We start from the raw sequence: 26,095 nt of genomic DNA on the forward strand, positions 1-26,095 counted from the left end.
AAGATGCCTATGTGAAACCAAGCTATCGGCAAGAAGCCCGCGCAAAGTCCCTTTGTTGAATAAACAACCTGTGCAGAAGTTACAATTTGCTAAAGAACACATTGACTGGCCTAATGAGAAATAGCGCAATATTTAGTGAACTGATGAAAGCAAGATTGCTCTTTTTGGGTCATTGCCTTATGCTGAAGAGGACATGCTCAAGCAACGGGTGTTTCAACATCGACCCCAAACCCACCAGTAAGCGAGCAGTATCTTTGTTCCGGACCAACAAGATTAATGTTATGAGATGGTCAGCCAAATCTCAAGACCTTAGAAAACTTGTGGGGTGATGGTGACACCAGAAACACTGTTTCTGAGGCAAAACCAAGAATTGTGGTCTGTGGTGCAATTGTTCTGGGCTGGAATACATGTTCACAGGTGCCAGAAGTTGGTCGACGCCATGCAACACAGATGTGAAGCAGTTTTTAGAAACCGTGGCTATACAACTAAATATTAGTTCAGGGATTCACAAGAACACGACATTTTCAAGCATTTGTCATTTTATGCAGTAAATGTTTGACTTTGTAAAGAAAAATGCAGATGCTTTCTGTAGAGTATTAACAAATTTGATTCTTTTTTCTTCATGTTTTGATTTAGAGTAGAATGTGCAGTGTTCCCAGTGCATTTGTGTACTGAAATAAAGTTATTATAAGGATATTGAGCTTTACTCACTTTTTAAACACACCGCTATTATTTGGACGCAACTGTATGTATGGATACAGCTACACATTTTACTATATTCGCAGCTGTAAAAATACACTAAACTAGCATCTGTTACATGTGTGTTTATTATGGAAAGGGCAATACGAAAAATGTAAATAAAAAAGACAGCAAAATACGTCATTTACATTCAATACCAATTACAAAGCAACATGGAATACCAAAAACCGATACAGTGCTCACAATAATTCAAAATGATTAATCATCAATTATAGATATGGGATATACCATATACAAAATTCAACTACAAAAGATAACCCGCCTTATGAGTGATTTTGTGTGATTAAAACATATAAATGTGTGACTCCAGGAAAAGTAGAAAAAATTAAATGATACCAATAAAAATACAGCCCCATCTCCTGTTTTTTTTTATCTGGACCTTGGCACAATTACTTCCTGAAAGAACAACTTACAAGAAATAATTACATACGACAACGATACAGAGAAACACCTTATACAAATACATTTTCAAATCCATAACATCCTCGAAGGATCAAGTCATACCTTTGCAGTTTGTAAACAAATGTGTTTTGAGTAAGCAATATAGAAAACAATATTTGGCAATGCAAACAGATGCTCCATCATCTGTACCATTACCCCAAACGTAACGGAATGTTGCAAATAATGCATGAAGTACATAAAATATTTTTTAAATGTCACCTGTGTGTGCTCAGTCCATTTAAAACGCTGTTTCTAATGTGTAAATAGGTGTAACAGTCACAGTGAAATATAAAAGAGTGGCAATTTAAGGGCCAACAACTCTTCCCGCCTTTCCATATCCACCATACTGTAAAATGTCACAACTGTATAAATGTGTTTCTTTGTGTACGTGAGGGTTACGTGTTCTTCAGGTTATACTGTTGTCATGGTTACTCGGTTACTCAGTTACTCCATTGTATTGTTCTGACTCTGATAAATGGAGGCCTTGTCCTTCAGAAGAGCCAAACATAGGTGACAACTCCAGCTTCCTGTAAACATGATTAAAGACACGTGACTAATCCGCACATAATTTGCTTTGGATGATATATGGATTAGGGTTGCAACAACTAGTCGATAAAATCGATAATGGAAATAGTGGTCAACGAATTTCATTATCGATTAGTTGGTCTGTGACGTCATTTGCGAGCTGCGCAGTTATAAATCAAGCAGTCCTCTTCCCTTTTAAAATGACCATTTTAGATGTATCCCTCCGTGCATCATGAACTTCACGGTTTTAAAGTCAGACGTGTCTCTTAGTGCATACGTCTCTCCTGGTGGTACAAGTTGTGCAGTTTTAAAGACAAACGTGTCGCTCCGTGCAGCGTGAGGTGCGCAGTTTTTTGGATGCTTCTCTTCAAGCCACGCAGTTTTAAAGTTTAAAGGGGAGAGGCGTTTTAAATGACACGATTTAAGATTATATTTGGGGAAATATCTAGTTCATAGTTGGGAAGAAATTAAGTACATTTACTCTTTGAGAATCTGTACTATACTCAAGTATATTTTTCCTGGATACTTTTACTGTACTTCGCAACATTTGAATGACAAATATCTTACTTTTCATGCCACAAAAAAATTTTTTTTTCCTTGGCCAACAGTCCCCTCCCACGTTTGGGAGAGACTACTGTCAGCTGCTTCTAATATGACACACCTGACACAACTCCTAAGCCTTCCCAGATAGCACAATCCATCTGGCTTACGTCTATTTGACGTCTGCAATACATAGTTTGCTCATCTGCAATACGTCTCAGAGACTTTGAAACGTCTGTAATACATCTGTTAAAGATCTGGAAACAACTGCTTAGAAAGAGCTGCTTTACATCCATTCTAAATCATAAACATCTTACAGACATCTTCTAGATGTCTACATGACGTCTGACAGCAGACATCTCCGAGACGTATTGCAGATGAGCAAACTATGTATTTCCGATGTAAATGCAGACATCAAATAGACGTGTCCACAACATTTTGGGATAAGGCTAATAAATTCAGTTGTGTTTACTATTCCCATCTCTGATTTAGTTATAAGCCAATTAAATGTTTTATCAGATTTATAAAAAAAAATAAAAAAATCGCCCAACTAATTGTTTATCAAAATAATCGTTTGTTGCAGCCCTAATATCGATACATTTTAAGATGTTACTCCATATTTTAGATAGTATACTGCCGTAATACAGTTGCTGTAATCTGAGTTTACATGATCATTGAATGTTTTTACCTTCTGGAGGGTCAGCCATGGGTGGGCTCAGGCAGTACATATGATATCCTCTATCACAGTCATCACAGAAGAGGAGCTGGTCCTGAAGAGAGGGTTAAACAGGTCAGCTCCTATAATCTACAGTATTTACACACATACAGCCACAGAAAAACTGAAGGAGACCATTTCAAAATTACTTCCAGTTTTTCTGAATTTACTATTAATAGGTTTGTGTTTAGTTACAACAATATTTCTCCCTAGTTTCAAATAAATATATTGTTTTTTATTTGCAGAAAATGAAAACTGGAAAAAAAAATTAAGACCTCAAATATTGCAATGGAAACAAGTTTATGTTCACTTTTAAGCAGCACAACTGTATATATGTGTACATGTATTTCGGAAAAGTTCAAAAAGACAATGTATGTGACGACCTTGATTTATCACAGTTTTCATGTGTCTTGACAGTCATCCAACTGCAATGTGAATGGCTGACTATGTCACTGCCGAGTTTTGAAATTCAACAGACACTGGACTGGAATGACCAGAAGACATCTAGAAATACTGACTGAATGAAAAATGTATGATTTTTTCATAGCTGTATTTATAAATGTTACAAACCTAGTTAGTCAGAAACGTGTGTACTATATACGCAACACACTGACGTGAGTAACACACTAGAAAAAACAGAGTAACCCTCCTGTGGAAATCAGATTATCCCGAGGTGACTGGAGGTAAATTCCAGGTGTAAACAGTGATCTGGTATGCTAACAGCAGGTGTGCCATGGCCATAATGGAAGTGCAGGATGTGCGTGATTCTCAACTCACATCATTCTCAGATGTACCACAAACATTGCAGCACTTGCACTCAATACACTGCCAGCGGTAAGTCTTCACAGCTGCCATCATCACGGCGGTGAACTGCAGACACGACGGATGCCCTGAGGAGTGATCCGATAAACAAATGTTTACATTGTCTGCATCTGATAACTGACGCATTGATATCGTACTTGCTACTGTGTCTCTATACCTGAACGTCCACAGTCAGAGCAGGACACCAGCTCTTCAGACTGGCCTGTTTTCTGGTTCATGTTGGAATCGCCCAGGCAGAAGTCACAGTAGTCATTGGGTAATGCCAGGCCATTCGGACCTTTCTTAGGGGCTGAAAGAAAGATTAGATCTGTAATTTGGCTCTATTTCATGTAGCAACTTGAAACGGCAGACTATCCAGATGCTGTAATCCACGTGGTTAATATTTTGTTGTTAAGATAGCTCATGCCATTCATAATATACTGAATAAAAACATCTGTGTAATATCTTTAAAGGGATAGATCACCTAAACTATAAATTCTGCCATCGTTCTCTTGCCCTTGAATTGTTCCAAATCAGAATAAACTGCTTTGTTCTGATGAACACACAAGCATTCTTCTAAATATCTTTCTAACCAAACAGTTCTTGGCCACCATTGACTTCCATGGTGGTCAAAAGGACCCCTGAACTGTTTGCTTTCCTACATTCTTCAAAATGTTTCCTACTATGGTAGTCAATGGTGTTCTGCTTGGTTACTGACATTCTTCAAATTATCTTTCTCTGTGTTAATCATAACAAAAACATTTATACAGATTTGGATCAACTCGAGGGTGAGAAAAATGAAGATTTATTTTGCAGTTCAGATGGTCATGCAGATCTGAATAAGTGAATAAGGCTGAAACTCACTCTTTGTTTCTTCTTGTGGTTCAGGTGGGTGAATGTCAGGTTCCTCTCTGTCCTCCCCTTCCTCATCAACCAGGTGAGAGTGAGTATAGTGGTAACTCAAACCAGGTCTGTTCTTGTAGCGCTTTCCACAAACTATAAAATAGTGGTGTTCAAGAGGACATTTGAGTCTCACAAACAGACTCAATGCAAGAATGAATAACGTACAAAACGTTCATTTCCAAACGTTCAACTGGATCATTTATTTCATATGTAGTTTGGTGCAATACGTCATTGTTCTGGTCTCAATGTTAAAATACTTCTAATAAGTTAATTGAATTACAGTTTGACCTTCATTTCAAAAGTAAATGTTTAATATACAGTACATATTAATTTACAGCATCTTAAATGTTTGCACCATTACACTACAGTCTCACAGAATCCCCAACATTTATATTTTATTAAGTGTAAAAAGTAAATTGCAGTGTGGCCACTTGTGATTTTGTTATGGAGATAAAGGATATGATAGGGGTTTTTCAGCAGTTTTTAATTATTAAATGAGAGTATATTAACATGTTTTGTAATTTTCCCATGGCATCTGATAGAGCCGTTGGTCCTGGAAACCGTATATGGCCTACTTCAAGTATAAGGGATACTTCACCCAAAAATTATCATCATTTACTGGGGTGTTACGGCGGTGGTGGTGGACCACCGTGGTGGTAAAGTGCCATGACGGTGATGAACTGCCACCGGCGGTAGTGCACGTCACTGTGACAAATATAACGTTAAGTGTAAATGACAATAGAAATGACAGTTGCGATACGGATTGCTATTTGTAGGCTTTATTTAGATTGGTGCGTTTTCGTTTGTTTTCAGCACGTTGTTTGCCGTTGCAAGCAGCAGAGCACCTCAGTTTATTTAAAAAAGTGCCCTTTTACGGTTGTGGTGATAATAAACGATAATAAACCATGCTTAGAGGTTTTTTTCTTTATTTAAAGAAAATATTTGGATTTTATTGCAGGCAAGCCAAGTGTTGATTTGATAGACTAAATTGATCAAACGTAGTCAACTCACCATCAAACTTTTTTCTAAATTATCTTAATAAAAGGAAAAAAATTATAAATAACTTTTATAAAAAAATTTAATGGCAGTAACAGTAGTATTGGCTCGTAATGTGATACAAAAACACAATTCGGTCTCTAGGCGGGAATTCCGATAAGCTTGTCGGGCAGGGGCTGGCTCAGGCCTGAGCGTCTCCGGCCAGGGCCGGGCATGGATTTAAGGCCCGTGCAGGGCTCTAGCGGCAAATACAAACCAGCACAGATTCGGGTTTAAAATATCATCTTGTTGTGTTGTTTAGTGCCACAATCGACAGTCTCAAATTTGATATATTAACGCATATCTGCTGCCATAGCTAAACAAAAACACTCACGACAGCTGTAGGTAAACACAATAAAACAGGCGGACTGAACAGAAACGATCTTCAAAAACGACTTCCTTTTGTTGGTGTGGATGGTTTTGGGTGGGTGTATAAAATTATCTCAAGTATGCCCGAATCAGAAACTGGGGAACAAGGTTATTTTTGACATAGCATTAACTTTTAAACGCATAGGGCATGCTAGCTAACTTTGTTAGTTACTGTATTCAACAAGCAGTTAACTATAGGCCAGAAACTAAAGATAAAGGAAACTGTTTGTCTTCTCTTCTTTTTTGTCACAATAAGTGCACTAGTATAAAGGACGAGGGAACAGTGTTATGTGTCAGGTTTATGTTCAAGTAAATGCATTTGCTTACGTTTGTTACTGTTAGTACACGCAGGCATCTATAGATGTATACGCTCTACAAACTGACTTTTATCAAGTCATTGTCAAAAAGCAAGCAAACAAGACGTGCTACCTAGCATTAGTAATGCGGTCAGGGGGATCTTTCTGCCTCCACCTAAGCTCCGCCCACTAAACGTGCAACGATGTTTACTAACAGTGAAGGCATCTATAAGTGTAACGCAAAGAAAAATGCTACAGAATAAAGAAAAATACATCACAACTTACTATCACAGGCATAGGGTTTATCACGATCTTCCTGGGCAGCAGCAGCGGCTTCCAACTTCTTCTTTCCATTTCCTACTCCACGACCCTGTCAGATTAAAACATCATCATCATCATCATCATCACACCCTTTCTCTTGACCAAAATCACGTTTCATCTTTGATTTCCGTACTGTGCTGAATCTATTGTCCGTGACTGCAGATGTTGGCACGATACCTTAGACTTCCCTTTTCCGCGTCTCTTGGGCGTCTCTTCCTCAAAATCTTCATCATCCAGATCATCCAGGTAGTCATCCGGCTCAAGGATTCTCTGAGATTGACAAACAACGATCAGCCCATGCATTTACATAGTTAAAATAATACACAACAATAGAAAAACTCCACCATATACCTTCCTAACACGTGTGGAGCTAGTATGGCTGCTTGCTGCACTGGTTCCAGTGATCTCAGTCTGACTGCTTTCTTCCTCTGGTGGTCTGAGCTCTGTGGTTACTCTTTTATCCAGTGGTTCTCCTTTCAGTAAGGCTTCCAGACTACTCCCGTCCAACGGGCCCAACACATCTTTCTTCAACCCCAGTTCTAGCTCAGCTTAGGGAAGAGCATTTTTCCATTTTAATCTGGTCGTATTAAGCAGTCATGATATGTTTGATGGCTCGTTGAGATCAATACAGATTGTAATGTGCCAAGGTGAAGTGTCTTCAAATACCAGTTTTGAGTGGAGGAAAAACCAAAGCAGGATCGTCTGGAGGATGGGCTCTTCTTTTCTTCCTCCAGCGTCGTGCAGGATACGTGTACAGCTGTCCCGGTGCAGTCCCTTCAAAACCAATATTATCAAACAAATGATTGAGTGCATGTTATTGGAGAAAGGGCACGCAGCAAAATGAGTCGGGCTGATACTGAACCTGCACTTCTATGTCTCTTTTCCATCCAGATGTAGCAATTGCTTTGAGCCACTCCAGTCTGGGAGTCCAGGAAGGGCATGAGGATACTCCTCTCGGCACACAGCCGGGCATTATAACTGTGACACTGTTCCAAAGCATCTTTATAATACTGTTCTCCAAGCCTGTGGTCCGACAGACAACACAGACAAAACTGAATTAAATGTACATTGGTATGGTAAATACTCGCTCCATACAGTCAAGCTCGTATACTTTAACAGATCTAATTAAAATGACTTGATTATTGTTTTAGAAAGAGACACACTTTGTTGTTTTGCGGGATACTGTTACATTAATGCGCCACGGCGTGCTGATATGCAAACAATGGAGTTCAATAGTGCACTAGCATAGACCAAAAATAAATAAAAACGACAGAAAAAGAAACATACGTCTACTTACATAGTTGGACAAAGGAGTGAACAACGAAGGCAATCTAAGCATCAACCAACTGGTTTAAGTAATTTTAAAAGAAGTCACGTTGTAGCGCGCTTTGATGTCACGGAAAACAATGAATGAACGAGGTGTTCGTTAGAGCTATTGGTCTAATACAAAGCAGCCTTTAAACTTAGATCGGATTATCGATTTTAAAGTCACCCCAACTTAGCCATGGTTTGGAACTGCGGGGCAATCTATTAAATAAGGAGAAGTGCATGTACTCACACTTTAACAATATTCTCCACGGCAGCCGCCATTGTTTTGCCGTAATGTGCTGTTGATGACTATACTGCGCATGCGCGTTGAACATATTTTGAACGGGGAGGGTACCATACGTTTTTTTAAAACGAAAGATGCTGTCCTGATAACATAGTTGGGCGCTGAAGAAACAACATGGTACAACTGTGTTGTGAATACAAATAATATCAAACGAAAGTAAAATCGCTGAATTACAAAAGAAAACTACAGAGCGCATTTCGCGGTGGGCGTGGTTTACTCTGTATGACATCATCTATCCGCACCGCCGCCATTTATATTCCCCCGCCATTTTATATATATCGTCCCAACCTAACGCAGATTAGATTACGAGCATGACGGCCCAGATGGAAAACCAGCTCTGCAAACTCTTCGTCGGGGGGCTCAACGTCCAAACCACGGACGATGGGCTGCGGCAGCATTTCGAGCAGTACGGGAAGCTCACGGACTGCGTGGTGGTGCAGAACCAGCAGCTGAAGCGCTCTCGCTGCTTCGGTTTCGTGACCTACTCGAGTCCGGAGGAGGCGGACGCGGCCATGGGGGCCCGTCCCCATTTGCTGGACGGGAATAACGTCGAGATCAAGAGGGCCGTAGCGCGAGAAGATGCCGGCAGACCCGAAGCCCTCGCTAAGGTGAAGAAGATATTCATCGGCGGTCTTAAAGACGACATCGAGGAGGATCACCTCCGCGACTGCTTTTCCCAGTTCGGCGCGGTCGAGAAGGCCGAGGTGATCACGGACAAAGAGACCGGCAAGAAACGGGGCTTCGGCTTCGTGTATTTCGAGGATAACGATTCCGCCGACAAAGCTGTGGTGCTTAAGTTTCACGTGATTAATGGACATAAAGTAGAAGTGAAGAAAGCCCTGACCAAGCAAGAGATGCAGGCTTCTGGTAGTCGCGGTGGTCGGGGAGGCAGGGGAGGCGGACGGGGGATGGGGAGACCTCAGAACGGCTACGGTGGGCGCGGCGGATACGGCAACTACGGCGGCGGCTACGGGGGCAACGATGGCTATGGCGGAGGCTATGGAGGCGGATACGGCGGCGGATATGGGGGAGGCTACGGAGACCAAATGGAGGGCTACGGCGGTGGTGGTAACGGCTACAATGACTTTGGCAGCGGCTATGGCCAGCAATCCTCTGGCTATGGTCCAATGAAAGGTAATTACTCGGGCAGAAGCAACGCTCCTTACTCCCGAGGTGGTGGTGGCGGCGGTGGTTACGGCAGGGGGGGTTACGGAGGCTCGTATTAAAAATACGTGTTAGGTGCGATATTAAGAGCAGCTCCTTCCCCAGCCCACATCACGATTTTGACCACACGTTATATTCAGCAAAGTAGCCAGAGCGTGTCACCTTAACGTGGCCCGACATTGACTGAAACAATGACGCATCGATTCATTCAGGAGTTCACAACTTATCCAGCCTAGCAGATCATAGGTAGAGGGTTACCTATCAAACGTTACCTCTCACAGCTGTTACTACACATTCTCTTTTTTAAGGCACCCATCGTTTCCCTAAAGTACTAGGGAGTTTTTTTCAGCTACACAAATAGGACTACTGCCGTGGATTTCTGCTTGTTATCAGACCGGCCAACAATGGCCTGGGCATGCTCCCTCCTTACGAAACTGTTTCTCTCACGTTTTTGTGCTTTGATGTTAAGTTAAGATTAGCATTTTTGCTTGTTAGTGTAGGCATGTGTTTTTTCCTTTAGCGTATGTATTGTATTTTCTTGTCTTTTGTTTCCCTTTGTTCAACCACGTTATTTAAATCCGTTGATTGGAGCCAATCACGGTGAACCCCCCCGTAGAGGTTCGATTCTTTTCATTGGTCGGTAGTGATCACGTGACGTATTAAACGACCGCCGTCCGGCGGGGCTGCTGGACAACCAGTGGAACATTGAAGGGATGCTTCACCAAAAATGGAAACCGTGTCATCTACTTGCCTTCGAGTTGTTTCAAATCTGTATACATTTCTTTGTTTCGATTGACACGGAGAAAGAAGAACCGATGTTAGCCCCCCCAAACGTCAAATCTGTTTGGTTATAAGCGTTCTAACTAATATCTTTGTGCTCATCAGAAAAAATACTTTTATACAGATTTGGAACGACTCGAAGTAAACGAGAGTTTTCTTTCTTGGGTGAAGTATCACATTAAACTGGTATTTAATTAGGCTCCTTTGTTTGTCATCCAGACATACTGGGTGGGATAAAGGCACATTTATATTTGTGTCGGTGAATGCAAATAAAAGGATTGGTTTTACCTTTTGGTGTTCAGTCTCGCACAAACCCAACATCCGTTGTAGTGACCTATTGTGACTCTCCAATAATTAGCCATTTGTCAAATAGTTCCGACTTCATTATAAAATATTGTATTTGGTGTTACAGTGAACTTTAAAGACGGGCTTGATTTGAGTTGTTTTTCTACAGTTAAAGTCCTTAAGGATGCATTTGTCTAATTGTATTACTGCTTCAACAATATAATACCTATGGAATATTGTTTATTTCAGAACCAACTGAACTGTATGTATTTCTATTAATAAAGGTGATTATTACGTAGCCATTATGGTTTGACTAGTTGAGCTTTATTGGGTGGTTTTGACGTATACGAAGCCCGCTTAGTGATTCTGTATCGCCGTCTAGGTAAGACTAAAACTGGAGGCAAGGATAGCACATGCTGACCCTTTGCTCCTACCAGGCACCGGCTTTAGTGCACCATATGGACTATTTTTGCATCAGACGTGTGGGGATGTAAAAATTTTCCCAACCATGCAAGATATGTTGTCTTTATTCTTAAAATATGTTTAGAGCTTTGTTCCAATACTTTTAGTGATCAAATAAGACGGATCTATACCTTAGCTGTGTCCACTACTACGTCATTGGATTCTCCAGGGGTACTCCAGAGATGTAGAAACCCAGCAGAAAATCCATAGGATAATCGCACCAGGTTTGTAGAAATATTTTATATACGAGACATTACATCAGGTGTGTCTTTAACATACTTCGGATCCACCTGGAACAGACGCAAAACGAGGTATTTGTGAGTGGATAGTGTAAAAGCGTGCATGCAACTTTATTACAGCATTACCTAATACTATCTTAGTGTTAACTAGCGGTGACCATGTAAAATGGAGGAGAAGTGGAAACTGCTCTCTAGTCCAATGTGTGTGAAGCTGTGGTGATTGTGGTCTATGTAGTTATGTCTTAATCAAATATATTTTAGACAATTTTCAGTTTAAGGTCAAACCGGAGAATGGGGCTTATAGTTCCTGTTTACTTGATGCATTAGTTCCAGATATAAATCGCATCAAATGCAAAGGAGATCAGCATTTATTAAGCTCAAGGTTTGTGACTTCAGTTATTTACTTTACATCTTATCAATCCCCCTCCCCTCCTCATCTCGGTGTTTTGCTCGTGTTTTGTCCATTTCTGACACGCTAGGACAATGGATGTGTGTAATTCATTGAGACTGTCATTTGGTTTGGCCCTTTGGAACGCTATTAGATTTAAAACAACGACACAGCTCCTACATAGATCGCTTTTCTTAAAGGCAATCACAAAAGTATAAATCTGATCGAGTTGTGTCATAGACTGGTTGTAGTTAGACGTGCTTCAGGAAAACGTCACTTGTTGACTTAACACTAATTGCATCTATCTTCTTTTTCCACAGAGGGTATGCAATGGAATACAATCTCACTTCTACGTGTGGCTGCTTGAGAACCTCCGCTTTAGCTGAGAATCCAGTTGGCCAGAAAAGTGAAGCAAGGACTTCCTCAGCGTCTCCGGTGAGTTTTATTTTTTATTTTTTATAAATAAACTGGCAGCACCACCTAATATATGTACATACTTTCACACTTGGTGATATCTTGCAGATTTGAGATGGACTGCATATGCTGTATTCCTGGTGACCTCCGAGAGGCCAGATGCTTTGGGTAAGATTTTGTAGTCTAAACCATGACTATTACTTAGTGGTTTCCTACGTTATAATTTGATGTAACTATTTCATTTCTATTTTTAAGGGCAACTACTTTTAATACTTTTTTGTGGTCATTTTGGATGTAATTATACATTTTAGGTTCAATCCTTTTGTAAGCCATAGACATTCAGTATACATTAGACATTCAGTATTTAGAAAACTGATCTTTTTATAGGTCCCGTCACTGACACCCATTAAAAAAAAACTGTTCTTTGCATCTTTTAATACAATTTCTGATTTGATCTTTACACAGCTGGTCGAAGACGATGCCTTGGTGGTGCCAGGTTTAGGATCAGCTCGCTGGGGATAAACACGTGGAGTGTTGCAATTCAGCCAATGGAGTCGTTTTACATGTGCAAAGGAATAAAATGATTTAATAAATGAAGTCTTTGGCGTCTTCTGTTGTTTGAATGCATCTAGTAGTGTGGTTATTTATGTGGTTAGCCATGATTAAAATAATGAAAATTATATTGCTCTTATTTTAGGATTCTGTAATTAACTCCATTAAAAGCACAGTGACAATGTATAAAAATGTATGTAGCCGATAAGAGGAGGCGCAGCATCTCGTAGTGCAGCGGTCTGCTGACCTTGCTGATTCTGCCGAAGCGCTTGTCACCGTTGCCAAGCAACGCGACGATGATGGAGGACCGTTACGACGCTCTACGGCTGTAAAGTCAATGAATCCAGCGATGGCTGTGCGCTGCTAACCGGACAGAAACAACCACAGCCTGCTCTACAAGACAGCGCTGACCACAAAGCCAACTGATGTAAACGTTCAGCAGTCGACTATAAGCTTGAAAAGACCGAAGACCTTAATAAACGAGACAGGCGAGTCTAACAAAAACTACGAAAGATGATGTAGCAAGCTAACTTTAGCCAACTGCCTCGCGCGCCACTTCAAACATGGATTGCGACGGGTAAGTGTTTATTATAACTGAAAGGGCTGAATGTAACTCGTAACAAATGTATGTTTTTAAAAGGAAAATAACGAGAAATCGATGGAGCTAAAAACCGAATCATTAAAGTGCAATGAGCGGCGCAATGTTGTTGTCTATAGCAGCTACATCGCTAGCTGCATGTAGTGTGCTTGATCATTTGTTCAATTTTGGCAAATTTGTTTACAAAGACTTGTTTTAAACGTGTTTTAAGTAGCAACCGGTTTAAATGAGTGAGATGTTGTCATACAGGCTCTTAGATGTCGAGACTTGAAAATCTCTCTTTTAGCGGTAACTTGACTGGACTGTTGGTAAACTGATGGGCGTTATAAACTAACCATTACTAAAAATATGATCAAAAGAACAGGTGAATACTAAAATCAACACGTTTTTTCTCAAGTTTATCGGTGGTGTTTGTCATATCAAACATGTTTGGATCAATTTTGATTTATTAACAAGGTGTGGAGTGCCTTGTCCTCTGCCGGGTTTGGATTCACACGAGGAGGATGTGGAGCCAGGGACGCACTCCTTCAGTTACAGTCACATGAGGAAGGCCTTCTGCCTTATGAATGATTTGAGAAAGTCAGTACACAATGTTTAATCTATTCAACAAGCACATGTTATATTCATTTGTGTTGCTTGCTCATATCCGCATGATCTTTCCCTGTTGATTTTCTTCCATTTGCGGTCACAGCCGGAGGATGCTTTGTGATGTCCTGCTGGTGGCGGGTGAAGTGGAAGTACCAGCACACAGAGTGGTTTTAGCATCATGCAGTCCTTACTTCTGTGCCATGTTCACAGGTACTTGCATATCCCATATTACCCAGAAAATACTATTTGTTCTCGAGTGCAACCGCTCACATATTCGATCTTATCAGAGAACGCAAGCTTGTCCGCTGTTGCTGTGGGTAATGGTTCTCTTGTACCTGTCGTATGAAGGTGACATGAGTGAAAGCAAGGCTCACCACATCGAGATCAGGGACGTTGATGGACAGACGCTCCTGAAGCTGGTGGATTATATTTACACTGCAGAGATCGAAGTGTCTGAGGATAACGTTCAGGTAAGTCCAGACATTTACACATGCTCTACCGTTACAAGCATGACCGACTGTATGTAATCTGCCCATACGCTCTCTGTTCTTTCCTCTGACGTTCAGCTGCGCTTGCTGCTGTTGTGAGGAGCAGGGTATTTCCTCTCATTATTAGCACCGGAAAGCAACAAAAAGTGGAGGAAGTCTTGTGCGATGTGCTGGATTGATGCTCTTTGCCCTTTGTGTTGGTGTTTTGTTCTCCTGCTGCCTTTTATTGTGTGTGTAGGAGCTTTTGTTTAAATGCACAGAACACCGCTGTAGAGAGTGACGTGATCTGAAAGGCTTCATACCATTTGTACTGGGATCGGTCTGGGGTCAGTAGAAAGCCTGCGTTGAAGCCAAGTCAAGTGGCCTAGTTTTCATCTGGGCAGGGTGGACAGATGCTTCATAGGGGCAGAGGCTGTTTATGGCTTTGTTGGTCCTTGGGGCTTTCAGCAATGTCATGCAATGCAACGGCTTACGATCTGTGTTCCCATATGGCGTTCCGCCCATCTCTTGTTCTAAGAACGTGCTCCTATAATTGAATTTCACAGATGCTGCTCACGTCTTGGCCTTACCCGTTTACATGTGACATTTATGTGCTGGGTTACAGAAATGTTTTCTTTCCAAAAAAACATCACCACATTAATATCGGAACCTTACAAAAGTGGCGAGTTGGCGTGGTCTCTTAAAGGGGGTGCAAATACTGTTTCATGCATTCTGACTTCTTAACACTGTTACACATGCTGGATTCTCATTCGTAACATGGGCAAAATGTAAAAAAAACAAGTTGGATGTAGTATTTCAATGCCAAATACACTCCCTCCTCACATGGTTCTTTGTTATGTAATAGCGGTCTTTATACCTAATATGGGCAGTTTCTCAAGGAACAGCACACGGGCACACATCAATGAGAGAAAGAGCACCTCCATCTATGTGCTTCCTTCGGGGTTATAGAATTTCAGCTGTGCATGTGTGTTTGTTTGTTCATGGGATTTGGATGATGAATATTATATAAATGGTGGATGTAACACTGGATTTGCAGATCATTTGAAACGAATAGTTGTCCCAGCGTTAAAAGATGCCGTTCATGAGCTGCACGCGGTGAAATTGCATTAAATGGCTGTGTTTTGGCTGCGTACGTATTAGTCTTTAGACACTCAGGATTAACATGTTATTGGCAGAACCTGCATGACTCACCTCCGCATTATTAAATTCTGCTGTATGCAGGTGTTGCTCCCCGCTGCCAGCCTGCTGCAGTTGATGGATGTTCGGCAGGTTTGCTGTGACTTCCTACAAGCCCAACTTCATCCCACCAACTGCCTGGGCATCCGAGCGTTTGCTGACCTTCACGCCTGCACAGGACTGCTTAGTGTGGCTCACGCTTATGCCGGTGAGTTCTCGTTTTTTTCAATGTACATTAAACAGAGGAGCAGAGGCAGCAGTGGGTATATTCCAAACATATGTTGAGACAGTTTTCTGTGTGTATATGTCGAGCAGAACAGCACTTCACAGACGTCATGCTTGGCGAGGAGTTCATGGCCCTCTCATTGCAGCAGGTGTGCTGTCTCATCTCTAGTGACAAACTGACAGTGTCCACTGAGGAGAAGGTAACACCTGTCGTCTTTGGGGCTGAAGATGTTCAGCCAGTTGTTGTTTCTAACTTTAACTATCTGCATATTGCATTTCTCAATGTCTCTATCTGTTACATCACTGAGAGCCTGCGCTTCGCTCACCCTCGCATGATTTGTAGACAGCAGACCGGTGGCAGGTTTTTAGATCTATGTGCTGGAGACAGACCATCTGTCTGTCACAGACTCGCACGTCATTAGCTGCTCTCTGCTTACGGCTGACTTGTGTTTCAAGTCTCCGCTTGCACGCCCACTGGATGGCAGCTGTCTTATGAGCAGTGATGTCAGCGAGGAAGATGTGGGCAGTACTAGGACCTGTTGGCTTGATTTACTACTTTTACATTACTAGGTTTTTGAGGCTATGATCGCGTGGATAAAGCACGATAAGGAGGCCCGTCTGGAGCACATGCCAAAGCTGATGGAACATGTTCGGCTGCCACTGCTGTCCAGAGATTACCTAGTACAGGTGTGACCGTTCTCAGTTTGTTGCTTTGGATGCATTATTTGCAATCGTTTTCATGTCTGATTCAAATGTTTGAACAGATTGTGGAGGAGGAACCCCTTATTAAAAACAACAACACGTGTAAAGATTTTCTTATCGAGGCAATGAAGTATCATCTTTTACCTGCTGATCAGAGGCATCTTATAAATACTGACAGAACCAGACCGCGCACGCCCATCAGTTTGCCAAAGGTACCAATTTTGCATCTTACCATCTCTCAGACATCCATTTCGCCTAAGTTTTTTTACCCACCCTCGTGTGTATCATCAATTCGTCAGGTGATGATGGTGGTAGGCGGTCAGGCTCCTAAAGCCATCCGCAGTGTGGAGTGCTATGACTTTGAGGAGGACCGCTGGTACCAGGTGGCAGACTTGCCCTCCAGACGCTGTCGAGCAGGTTCTCAGTAATTCTGTGCCTTGTCATTTTCTTTGTGCTCCACTTGGTCTTACCTCTCCGCGTGAACGTGTGTCTTTTAGGTGTGGTGTTTATGGCCGGTAAGGTGTATGCAGTTGGAGGGTTTAACGGCTCCTTGCGCGTGCGGACGGTGGACGTTTACGATGGGTTGAAGGATCAGTGGAGCTCTGTTCCCAGCATGCAGGAGCGGCGGAGCACTTTGGGTGCAGCTGTACTAGGGGACCTACTGTATGCGGTCGGGGGCTTTGACGGAAGTACAGGTACATACTCTGTGTTGCAGATTGTGCCCTGCAAAAACACGTTTGTCACCTGTTTCCAAGCAACACCTATTCATTATTACATAACGTATGTTTTGTCCCTTCAAGGCCTGTTGTCAGTTGAGGCATACAGTCCTAAGACTAATGAGTGGACGTTTGTAGCTTCCATGAACACCAGACGCAGCAGTGTCGGGGTGGGCGTAGTGGATGGTAAGCTTTATGATTGGTGTGAAGGGTTTTATAGGGTGTGGTTTTATAATAGTGAATAGTGCATAAAACCTAAATTTGACTGTAATTGTTACATTGTGTCCATATTAAAAACGTGCAGCTGTGATTATTGATTTACAAGTGTGTGTTTGTGGGGCTGCACAGGGAAGCTGTATGCTGTTGGAGGATATGATGGAGCATCCCGTCAGTGTCTGAGTACTGTAGAGGAGTATAATCCAACCAGTAATAAGTGGAGCTATGTGGCCGACATGAGCACCAGACGCAGCGGAGCTGGTTAGAGCCTTTCAGTAGACTTGTCCAAACACACTTTAGATATTTATTTTACCGGATTCATTTTGCAGTTCACAGCCGGAATTATTCAAGGCCTGAGATGTGATATTGGTGTTTTGTACAGGTGTTGGAGTGCTGAAAGGACAGCTGTACGCTGCAGGTGGTCATGACGGTCCTCTGGTGAGGAAGAGTGTGGAGGTCTATGACCCCACGACTAACACCTGGAGGCAGGTGTGTGACATGAACATGTGCCGGAGGAACGCAGGTGAGTGTTTCTTCATTTGAGAGGCCAATTTTTCTTAACGTCAGAGAAATCAGGAGAGGACGCTTAACGAAGCGTGTTTGTCTCAGGGGTGTGTGCCATTAATGGGTTGCTGTATGTGATCGGAGGAGACGATGGATCATGCAACCTGTCTTCCGTTGAGTACTACGACCCTGCTGCTGATAAATGGAGCCTCATTCCAACCAACATGGGTAACGGCCGCAGCTACGCAGGTCTGCTTCACATGCTCGCATTCAAATTCAGTCCAGTTATACGCAAATGACTTTGACACAAGATGATGTCATTTACATCTGTTGCAGGGGTGTCTGTTATTGACAAGCCTTTATGACTAAAAGTCCTGGGCAGTGGGTCCCTGCAGACCTGTTCAGGGATCAGCTGTGACAGACAGACAGTGATCTGAGGCAGAATTTGGATGAACCTTGCCGTCTTCTGGATCCTTGTGAAGCTTCGTGATCTTAAAGCTGAGAGCATTACACACGCACACAGATCCCTGATCTCTCCAATGTGCCCAGAATGTGCCATTTACCACTGTTGTTTTTAAAAGAGAGGCCACACAGTCCCTTCGTAAAAGAAGACCTCGTTTAAAGTGACAAGCTTGGACTGAGTCAGGCTGGGTAGAGAGATTAAGGAATTAACTGAATGAACTACGTCCAGCACAGACTGACTGATGTGGAAATCCGAGTGGTAGTCTATGTGCAGGTGAAGATTGTGCCAACAAAGACCTCCCTGCTTGCTTTACTACTGACTTTACAATGCTCCGAGCAAATACACATGCATTGGCACTGAAGTTACCATCACAGACTCAAAATAATGTCTCAGAGTTTCCACAGTACAACACCAATGCATATTGCACCCCTTTAACTAGATCAGGGTTCAGACTCGCAAAAATCGATAGTCTGATTGTATTTCACTCACTTGTTTTTTGTTACAGGTAACTTATTTTATGTTTGTATTATGGAAACACACGCACAAAGAAATCAATACTCGTTTAAAAATTGACTTAATAGGCTGCTTTTGTGCTTTTGATATGTTATACTCAAAGTTTAGACTAGAAACATGATATGAATATCACAGGGTAATGTGCCAAATGTAACATAATTATATTGATAATACTATAATGTATATAAGCACTTGTCATGTGGCAGTTTTGGTGTGCAGTCGTCCATGTTGGACATACAGAGCCTTAATATCTTTCTTTTAAGACTTTGTCTTAATTTTACAACTCAGTCTCTATATGCATTTTTTTCTGAAATCGCACTGGCTAGGGAAACTATCTGCCAAACGTAACAGAATCTTAGTAAAAATTGCACTGAACATCTTATGCAGCAGAGCTGGTACTTTTGCAATGGCAGGAAAACAACCTGGCACAGGTTAATATTTTACAAGCACAATTCATTTACAGCACACGGTTTTATTTATTTTATTGTGGCATCGGCTGATATACTGAATCATTTGAATTGAGTTATCAGTACAACTGGAAATGTAACGACTTTCAATAATCCTAAACATGATCATTGTACATTTTTTTAACTATATAAAGCTTTAACTTTGTTTGCTGTGGATCCTACCTGTTTACAAAACTGAGAATTATCATTGCTCCATTATTCTGCCCATAAATTCTCTCGCAGACTTTGACTGATATAGACCTTTAGTTTGTCAATGGACAAACGGTATACTGATACAAAACACTATGCAGAAAGACACAGTTTTGCAAGGTTTTAACATTACGATGCAAGAATGTTCCCAGGAGCTTTTTTTAGCATTAGGGCTGGTGTAACTGCTGCCCCATCTTTGATGTTTTTATAAATCATAACACAAAAATGAATTATGTCATTCAAATGTGGTGCGTCATCTATGAATTATGCACAAATGTGGTTTGTGAATATAAGGTATTGATGTATTTCTAAGGATACAATAATACATGAATGAAAAGATTTGTAATTTTTTGTTGGGATAAGATGCTTTGAGCCGCCACTGGATGGCAGCAGAGACTCGTGGTTGAAGTGATGTTTTGTGATTTAGTGCTTTTTACATAAAATTATACCACAGAGTGTAAAGTACATTTTTGTGGAAAACGTTAAAAATGATCAATTTTATGTAGTAATTAAATGTCTTGATTTTAAAGGAGTAAGTGCATGCAGTGGTGGACTGTAAGCATATAAAGAAATAATATTAATTTACATTATATCATTTTATTTTGTCCAACTATGGTTGTGGTTTCTGTGTCCTTGCCACAGCGGTTTAACAGCGCTCGTCAATGTCAAAAGATTGGCCAATCAAGCAAGGTATAGAGAATTCTAGCCAATCAAGCACGTGAAGCATTACAGAAGACAAGCGGAACTTAAACCAATCAAACTGAAGAAGACAGAGGTTTCAGCCAATTAAATTGAAGAAGACTTGAAGACAGAGTTCGGTACGCGGGTGCCAACAGAAACCGAGTGCGAATTTTGTTTGATGAATGTGAATCAGCGAGATATGGAAGGTAAATCCTGCCAAATGTAAATCAATACATTAAACGATAAAAACCAGATAAACTATTTCATTATACATAACTGCGCACACAATATGAGCTCAAATGAAAAATATAACGATTTGATTTTTACACTGACAATGCGTTTTCTCTGTCACGTTGAAAAAGATGCAAGTGATTATTTTACATTTCCTTTTTTACTAAAATCTGCCCACGTGAAAAGGCAAATGTTTAAAGAAATTGCAAAAACATTTTATTAATTAAATTTTTTATTATTTATTTACGCAATAATACGGACACAATTCAAATTAAAATGTTAGGTTTGATTTTCAGTTCATTCTCTCTTTCCGTTTCATTTTCAAAGTCATGCAAATGACATGTTAATCAGTGGGCGTGGATGAGCGTGTGCATAACTGGGAACGGCCAGAAAAACGTCATATCCGTTTATTCGAATGAACGCGTGTAGTAGGCGCTTGGTCTAATGTCTTTGATATGATTATGACTGACTGTGCCTAGTGCAGTACCGAAAAGTCGCAGTGTGGTGTTCTGCTAGTGCTGCGCGGTATACCGGATCATACCGAATACCGGTGTCCATTTGTGTTATTTGACTTTTTAAGATAGGGTATTAATGGTGTATGTAGCTTAAACAATGCGCGGAACGCGGCGCGACAGTATTTTCAGCAGCACCATGACCGGCCATTCAAATAGAACGCGTCTTTCTATGTCGCGGCACTACTGTATATCATCCTTTGACTATATAAACATGCGCTAAAATGACTCGTTTGGATGTTCGCGTGCGTCTCACGCATGAGCAGTAACGTTACATATTCCGTTCATGTCGCAATGGGAGCGTGTCTGAACAGCAGAAGACTGTAAAGGGTCTTTGCATTGAGTTTGTATGTCATTTGCTTTGGTGTGAACACAGTATTACACATGTGCAGCAATTGCAAGTTCGCATTACGTTATATTAAATTCAGGAACAAACAATATGCTCAAAATAAGCATATAACATTCTACAGAAACGTCCACTTTTGGTATGGCAAGATGTCTTAAAATTGATGTATTTTTCTAACATTTAAACTTAGACCACATTATTAGGTTACCCTTTGACTTTATGAGTACACATAAATGACAGCTTCATTTTTTGTATTTTTTTGTGTGCATGTACTTAAAGACAGCATACATTTTTTTTGTCACTGGTGTTACCTTACTTTTTTTTAGCAATATTAAAGGTGTTTATGATTTTTTTTTTAATTCAGTACATGCAGTCAGAGGTACAGAAAATGAATGATAATCTAATAAGGAGATTATGTTTCATTTACAGGTTTGTTAAAAGTGTGACTGAATGATGTTAGTTCAATTGCGCAACCATGTGTTTGCTATAACAATGAAAATATTTGAACACCAGTTATAAACAAGCAATTACAATGCTTTAATTTCATTGAATTCTGCTACACTTAAGAATTAGGCTTTAAAGCAAAATATTTTCTTGAAAAAAAAGTTCTCACTCATTTAACCCTCTCTTGCTCTCTCTGTATGTCTGTGTCTCTCTTTTTCTGTGTGTGTGAATGTGAAGAAAATGTGATAGGGAAGGAGTTAGTGAAAAGGTTATGTGAGATGATATTAATGTGACTAGAGAGAAGTTTTGTACCTTGAAACGCTGGGTGATCTATCTGGTGATGATGGGGGTGTCAATGCTTCTACTCTGACTCTTTGCTGACGGACCCTCCATATGCCTTTCGCTCATATCTCTTCTCCCTTTCACTCAAATCACTTATTCTCTTTCTTTTTTGTGTGTCAATGTCATGGAGATAGCTCTGTTTCCTTTTCTGAAAATACTCTGCTCTGCATTCAGGATCAGCATCTACGCATTCTGTATAGTCGCTGTTTCTCAGCTGCACTCAGTTTAGCCATAACCTCAATTTAGAAATACCTGACCAAAGGAGGATTAACAATGACAAAGAAAAGTTAGAATCGCACTGTGATTTAGTGCTTTTTTATGCTAAATGAATAGCTTTGAACAAAGTTTATCTATAAAAGGGAGTCACTGGTGTTACTGATCTTCGGTGTTACCCATAAGGAAGGTAACACCAGTGACACTAACACCAGTGACAATTGTCATGAAAACTGCATTTTAAAAAAAAGCTGCTGCAAGGTGTCAAACCACATGTTGTCAATCATTGTATACTCACTAAATTAAGTAGTTTAATCCATTTGTATTCTAGTTTTTTACAATTCCCAAACAATAAAGGAGGTCAGTGACTTTGACTAAAAGCTTCATATGAAATCATGAGATAAATGAGAAGATTTCTGATAATTGAAAAGAGAAAGTGGACTTATGGGCTTCTCTTCATAGATCTCCAGGAAATTGGAAGAAGGAAGTCAAGTGATGTCATCAGTGTGATTTTTATTTAAAGATAGGAGCTTTTTTGTTAAACGGTAACACCAGTGACACAACTCCAGGGGACCACTACTTTCATTATATATTTTATAATATTTATTTAGCATTTAGATTTTTTATGTAATTTACATCATATATTTGATAGTTATGGACACATTATTATATTTTAAATGGAAGAAAACACAGTTTTTGACTTCAAAATAAAGCATTTTCCCTCTGTACATGACTGTGGGGACGAGCACTTCTGTGGTGCTTGGAATTCTAATTAATGAATAAAAATCAAATATTGCCAAATTTTTGCTCAAGAAGGTGTAATTGTTCAAATAACATATTGTTTCATTTTAAAATATAAAAAATGTAACCCTAATGTGTTTTTCAAGTGTAATATTTCTGTAAAGGCTAGGGACAGAAAAATGGACATTTCCGTAGAATGACCCACTTATAGTTTTACCTGTTTCTCTGAATACAATGATGAGGATTGACAACGTGATTTCCGAATTCAAGCCGTTGTTTTATGATTTTAAAATATGCATGTTTTAATGGTAAAATTGGTACTGTATCGTATTCAACTTTTCAGACATATGGTATTATTCTCTTGTAGTTGGGAACACCAGTGCAGGAAAAAGTTATTTCAAGCTTTATTATGTATGCAAGTTATTTTTGCATGCTATTTAGTTATTAAAGTAGTCTAAACTTTGCAGTTATTATAGGGGAAGGGGATTGTTTTGTGTAGTTACAAGTTGTTTGCGGATTTTGCACAATTAAAAGGTTCTGTATTTTGACTTCAACTGTCCTGTATCCTGATTCCTTTCCTTCATTATGAGCGCAACCTCTTTAACACCATCATTTTGTGGGACTTGCAGACCTGTATAATACTAGTGTGGCTTTTTTCTACATTATTCACTCACCATATGAAAGTATAAAAGGGCATTTCAAGTCAATCATCTGCAGTATCTCCTCTCTCAATCAGTATAAAATGTGATATAAAATACCGCCATGTACCGGAAACCGGTCTAAATCTGGAAAATACAGCTATATTAACTATAAACTATAGCTTTGGAGAACCCTGCATCTATAGCGTGCCCTAGACCATGCCGGAGCTCGATTGTTTTACTGCATGGCCTCCGCTCATACTTTTCATTAACATCCGCATCTGAGCATGCTTTCATCATTACATTGTGACTGACATTTAGAGAATATAACGAAATGACAGCGTTTTTATTAAATGATGTTATGTGATTAAAGTGTATTTTGATTCTTCTCGTGATAAGTCATTCTGGCCGTAGTCATTCATGACTAATAGTCATTCATGACTATTCTTTGTGCGTTTTATAGCAAGTTGCAAACAAACTTTAGTGCATTCTGCACAGTGCCACCTAATGTGATGAAAGACTGAAGAGAAATGTCTATATTTCTTTTTTTTTTTTTTAATATTACCTCACTGTCCCTTATAAATCTCCATAGCCTACTGCACTCGTGGTTTTCCTGCATTTGGGCCGAGATCTGAGCTATTATTTAATGTTCGGTCTCCCAAATGTTCTGCCAAAACATACCATATATTTTCATGTGGCTCTTTTATATGCCACTTGACTTGTAAATACGACAAATAGTGTTACCATTGCATTTATCGTATTGCCTAAAAACACGGGCGTGATAACTTTTATACATGGGAGTTTTCGCAAAAATTGCTGTGTCTCCCTTGGGCGTATTTTGAAGGGTAATGGAAACCCGGCTATAGTCATACCAGAGCAATATGAGAGTAAACAGCTCAGTGCTTTTAAATAAGCCCTGCGTACTTCATTATGATAAAGCCAACTGTATACGAAGCCCTGCACTATGTCATGAATGGATGTTTTAAATTACGCTATACGTTTAAATTCCTCCCTGAAGTTCAGCCGTCATTGCAAAAAACATCTAATACGCACAGCACGATTAAGTGCAGGCATGTGTCACCACGCCTTGGGGGAAAAGAAACGTGTGTAGGCCTTGTTGGGCACTTGGTCTTCGCTCTTTGTAATGATTATGATTGACTGGTGCAATACCGAAAAGTTGCAGCGTGGTCTTCTGCATCTCTGATGAGTTAACTTACATCTGAACCGATGAAGAAACTATAGCTTTGGAGAGCCCTGCATCTGTCCTCAACCAGGCCGAAGCGCAGTGTCCCCATTCCCCGGCTGGCTGCCCTCACTACACAAGGTTTCTTGTCATCCTTCAACTTCTTGCACTCACACTACACAACGCAAAGTGCACTAACAACAAGACCTTGGTCGAGGAGCAGATGCGACCAACAGCGAAAACACTTCCCGCTAACTTCCGGTTTGATGGTGGATGGCAAACTGGAATTGAGCGTGAAACATCGAAGTGTTATTAAAGGGTTTTCCATATTATATTATACAGTCTTGTTGCTTTAGGATAGTTTAAAATGTCTGTTATACTAGCCATGTATCACTCTCTCTAATGTAAATTAATATCTGCCAGCGGTTTTTCATTCCTCCACGGAATAATAACTTCTGCTCTGTGATTGGCTGGATTAGTTCCACAGTGTCACTCACATCGAAATAATATCAAGTAGGTTTGAAAATATCGTAGTGTCTGGGATAGCTCGAGACAGGTCTGGATAACATTGCTAAACCTGCTTATTATGAACCAGCTTCGGTGACCGAAACGAGCACAGATTTGGACGCTACCTGAGGGGAAATCTGACCGCAAAAGCAAAATCCAGTCAAAAATCAAGTCAGCTTGCCATTACTTACTTCCCGTCGTCGTAGATTTGGAACTGCTGTTTGCCAACCATTTTTCACATCACATATCAAATCGTAAAGGCATATATTTTCAATAAAGTGATGAAAATATTTTAAAAGTGGCTTTTTAAGTCATAAATGTAGCAAAAACTAGTAACTTTGTATTAGCACCTATTGTACCATTGCTCCTGCATTACATATCGCTTATTGGTCCCCGAACTCTTTGTAAGTCGCCTTGGATAAAAGACTAAATGTAAATGTTCAAACATTTAGCGCTTAACTGCACTTTGTTGCTATATTCATTCCTGTTGTTCTCAATATGTGGTTGCGTTTCGCTTAATTTATTTTATATTATTTGTATTTACTTTATTGTATTTTGTTCTACTTAACTGTGTTTAACTATGTTCTGCACTTTAGTCTCCCAACGAGAGATTTTGTAAATTGTGATTTGTAAAAAATTGTGTCATCATAAAATACATTAAAATGCGGTTGCGTTTATTGCAAGATTAGTTAAAAACAAATTTTTCAAGGTTTATTATTTATTTGTAGTTTATCTGTCCATGACCGACGTAATAAAGTGAAAATATTTGTTTTCCATCTGTTTCCCCTGCACAGCATACTTAAATGTTTTT

General features: G+C 40.3%; 3 protein-coding genes across 4 annotated transcripts; 2 read left to right on the forward strand and 1 right to left on the reverse strand.

Moving 5' to 3' along the window:
• Nucleotides 1-809: 809 nt before the first annotated feature.
• On the reverse strand, nucleotides 810-8,541 carry dpf2l (D4, zinc and double PHD fingers family 2, like). 2 transcript variants are annotated; one of them, XM_079479609.1, is made up of 11 exons: nucleotides 8,264-8,541; nucleotides 7,568-7,728; nucleotides 7,372-7,479; nucleotides 7,057-7,253; nucleotides 6,883-6,975; nucleotides 6,670-6,754; nucleotides 4,646-4,777; nucleotides 3,960-4,091; nucleotides 3,758-3,870; nucleotides 2,954-3,035; nucleotides 810-1,727 (listed from the first exon to the last, which is right to left on the reverse strand). In XM_079479609.1, the coding sequence occupies exons 1-11, from the start codon at nucleotides 8,293-8,295 to the stop codon at nucleotides 1,645-1,647; spliced, it is 1,218 nt and encodes a 405-aa protein (XP_079335735.1). In that variant the 5' UTR covers nucleotides 8,296-8,541; the 3' UTR covers nucleotides 810-1,644. The 2 variants fall into 2 exon arrangements, with proteins under 2 accessions (XP_079335735.1, XP_079335736.1); XM_079479610.1 differs by having other exon boundaries at nucleotides 8,003-8,493.
• Nucleotides 8,519-12,642, forward strand: hnrnpa0a (heterogeneous nuclear ribonucleoprotein A0a). The gene is made up of 4 exons (XM_079479611.1): nucleotides 8,519-9,451; nucleotides 11,956-12,070; nucleotides 12,158-12,217; nucleotides 12,515-12,642. Exons 1-2 carry the CDS (start codon nucleotides 8,629-8,631, stop codon nucleotides 12,000-12,002), a joined length of 870 nt encoding a protein of 289 aa, XP_079335737.1. The 5' UTR covers nucleotides 8,519-8,628; the 3' UTR covers nucleotides 12,003-12,070; nucleotides 12,158-12,217; nucleotides 12,515-12,642.
• Nucleotides 12,643-12,875: 233 nt separating this feature from the next.
• klhl3 (kelch-like family member 3) lies at nucleotides 12,876-20,054 on the forward strand. Its single transcript, XM_079479786.1, has 15 exons — nucleotides 12,876-13,178; nucleotides 13,656-13,778; nucleotides 13,891-13,997; nucleotides 14,136-14,257; nucleotides 15,497-15,659; nucleotides 15,767-15,876; nucleotides 16,247-16,363; nucleotides 16,441-16,590; nucleotides 16,678-16,795; nucleotides 16,876-17,073; nucleotides 17,179-17,280; nucleotides 17,443-17,571; nucleotides 17,693-17,833; nucleotides 17,920-18,063; nucleotides 18,151-20,054. The coding sequence occupies exons 1-15, from the start codon at nucleotides 13,165-13,167 to the stop codon at nucleotides 18,177-18,179; spliced, it is 1,767 nt and encodes a 588-aa protein (XP_079335912.1). The 5' UTR covers nucleotides 12,876-13,164; the 3' UTR covers nucleotides 18,180-20,054.
• The last annotated feature ends 6,041 nt before the right edge of the window (nucleotides 20,055-26,095 follow it).

Source organism: Barbatula barbatula, assembly GCF_947034865.1.
Source record: "Barbatula barbatula genome assembly, chromosome: 18".
Classification (NCBI taxonomy): domain Eukaryota; kingdom Metazoa; phylum Chordata; class Actinopteri; order Cypriniformes; family Nemacheilidae; genus Barbatula; species Barbatula barbatula.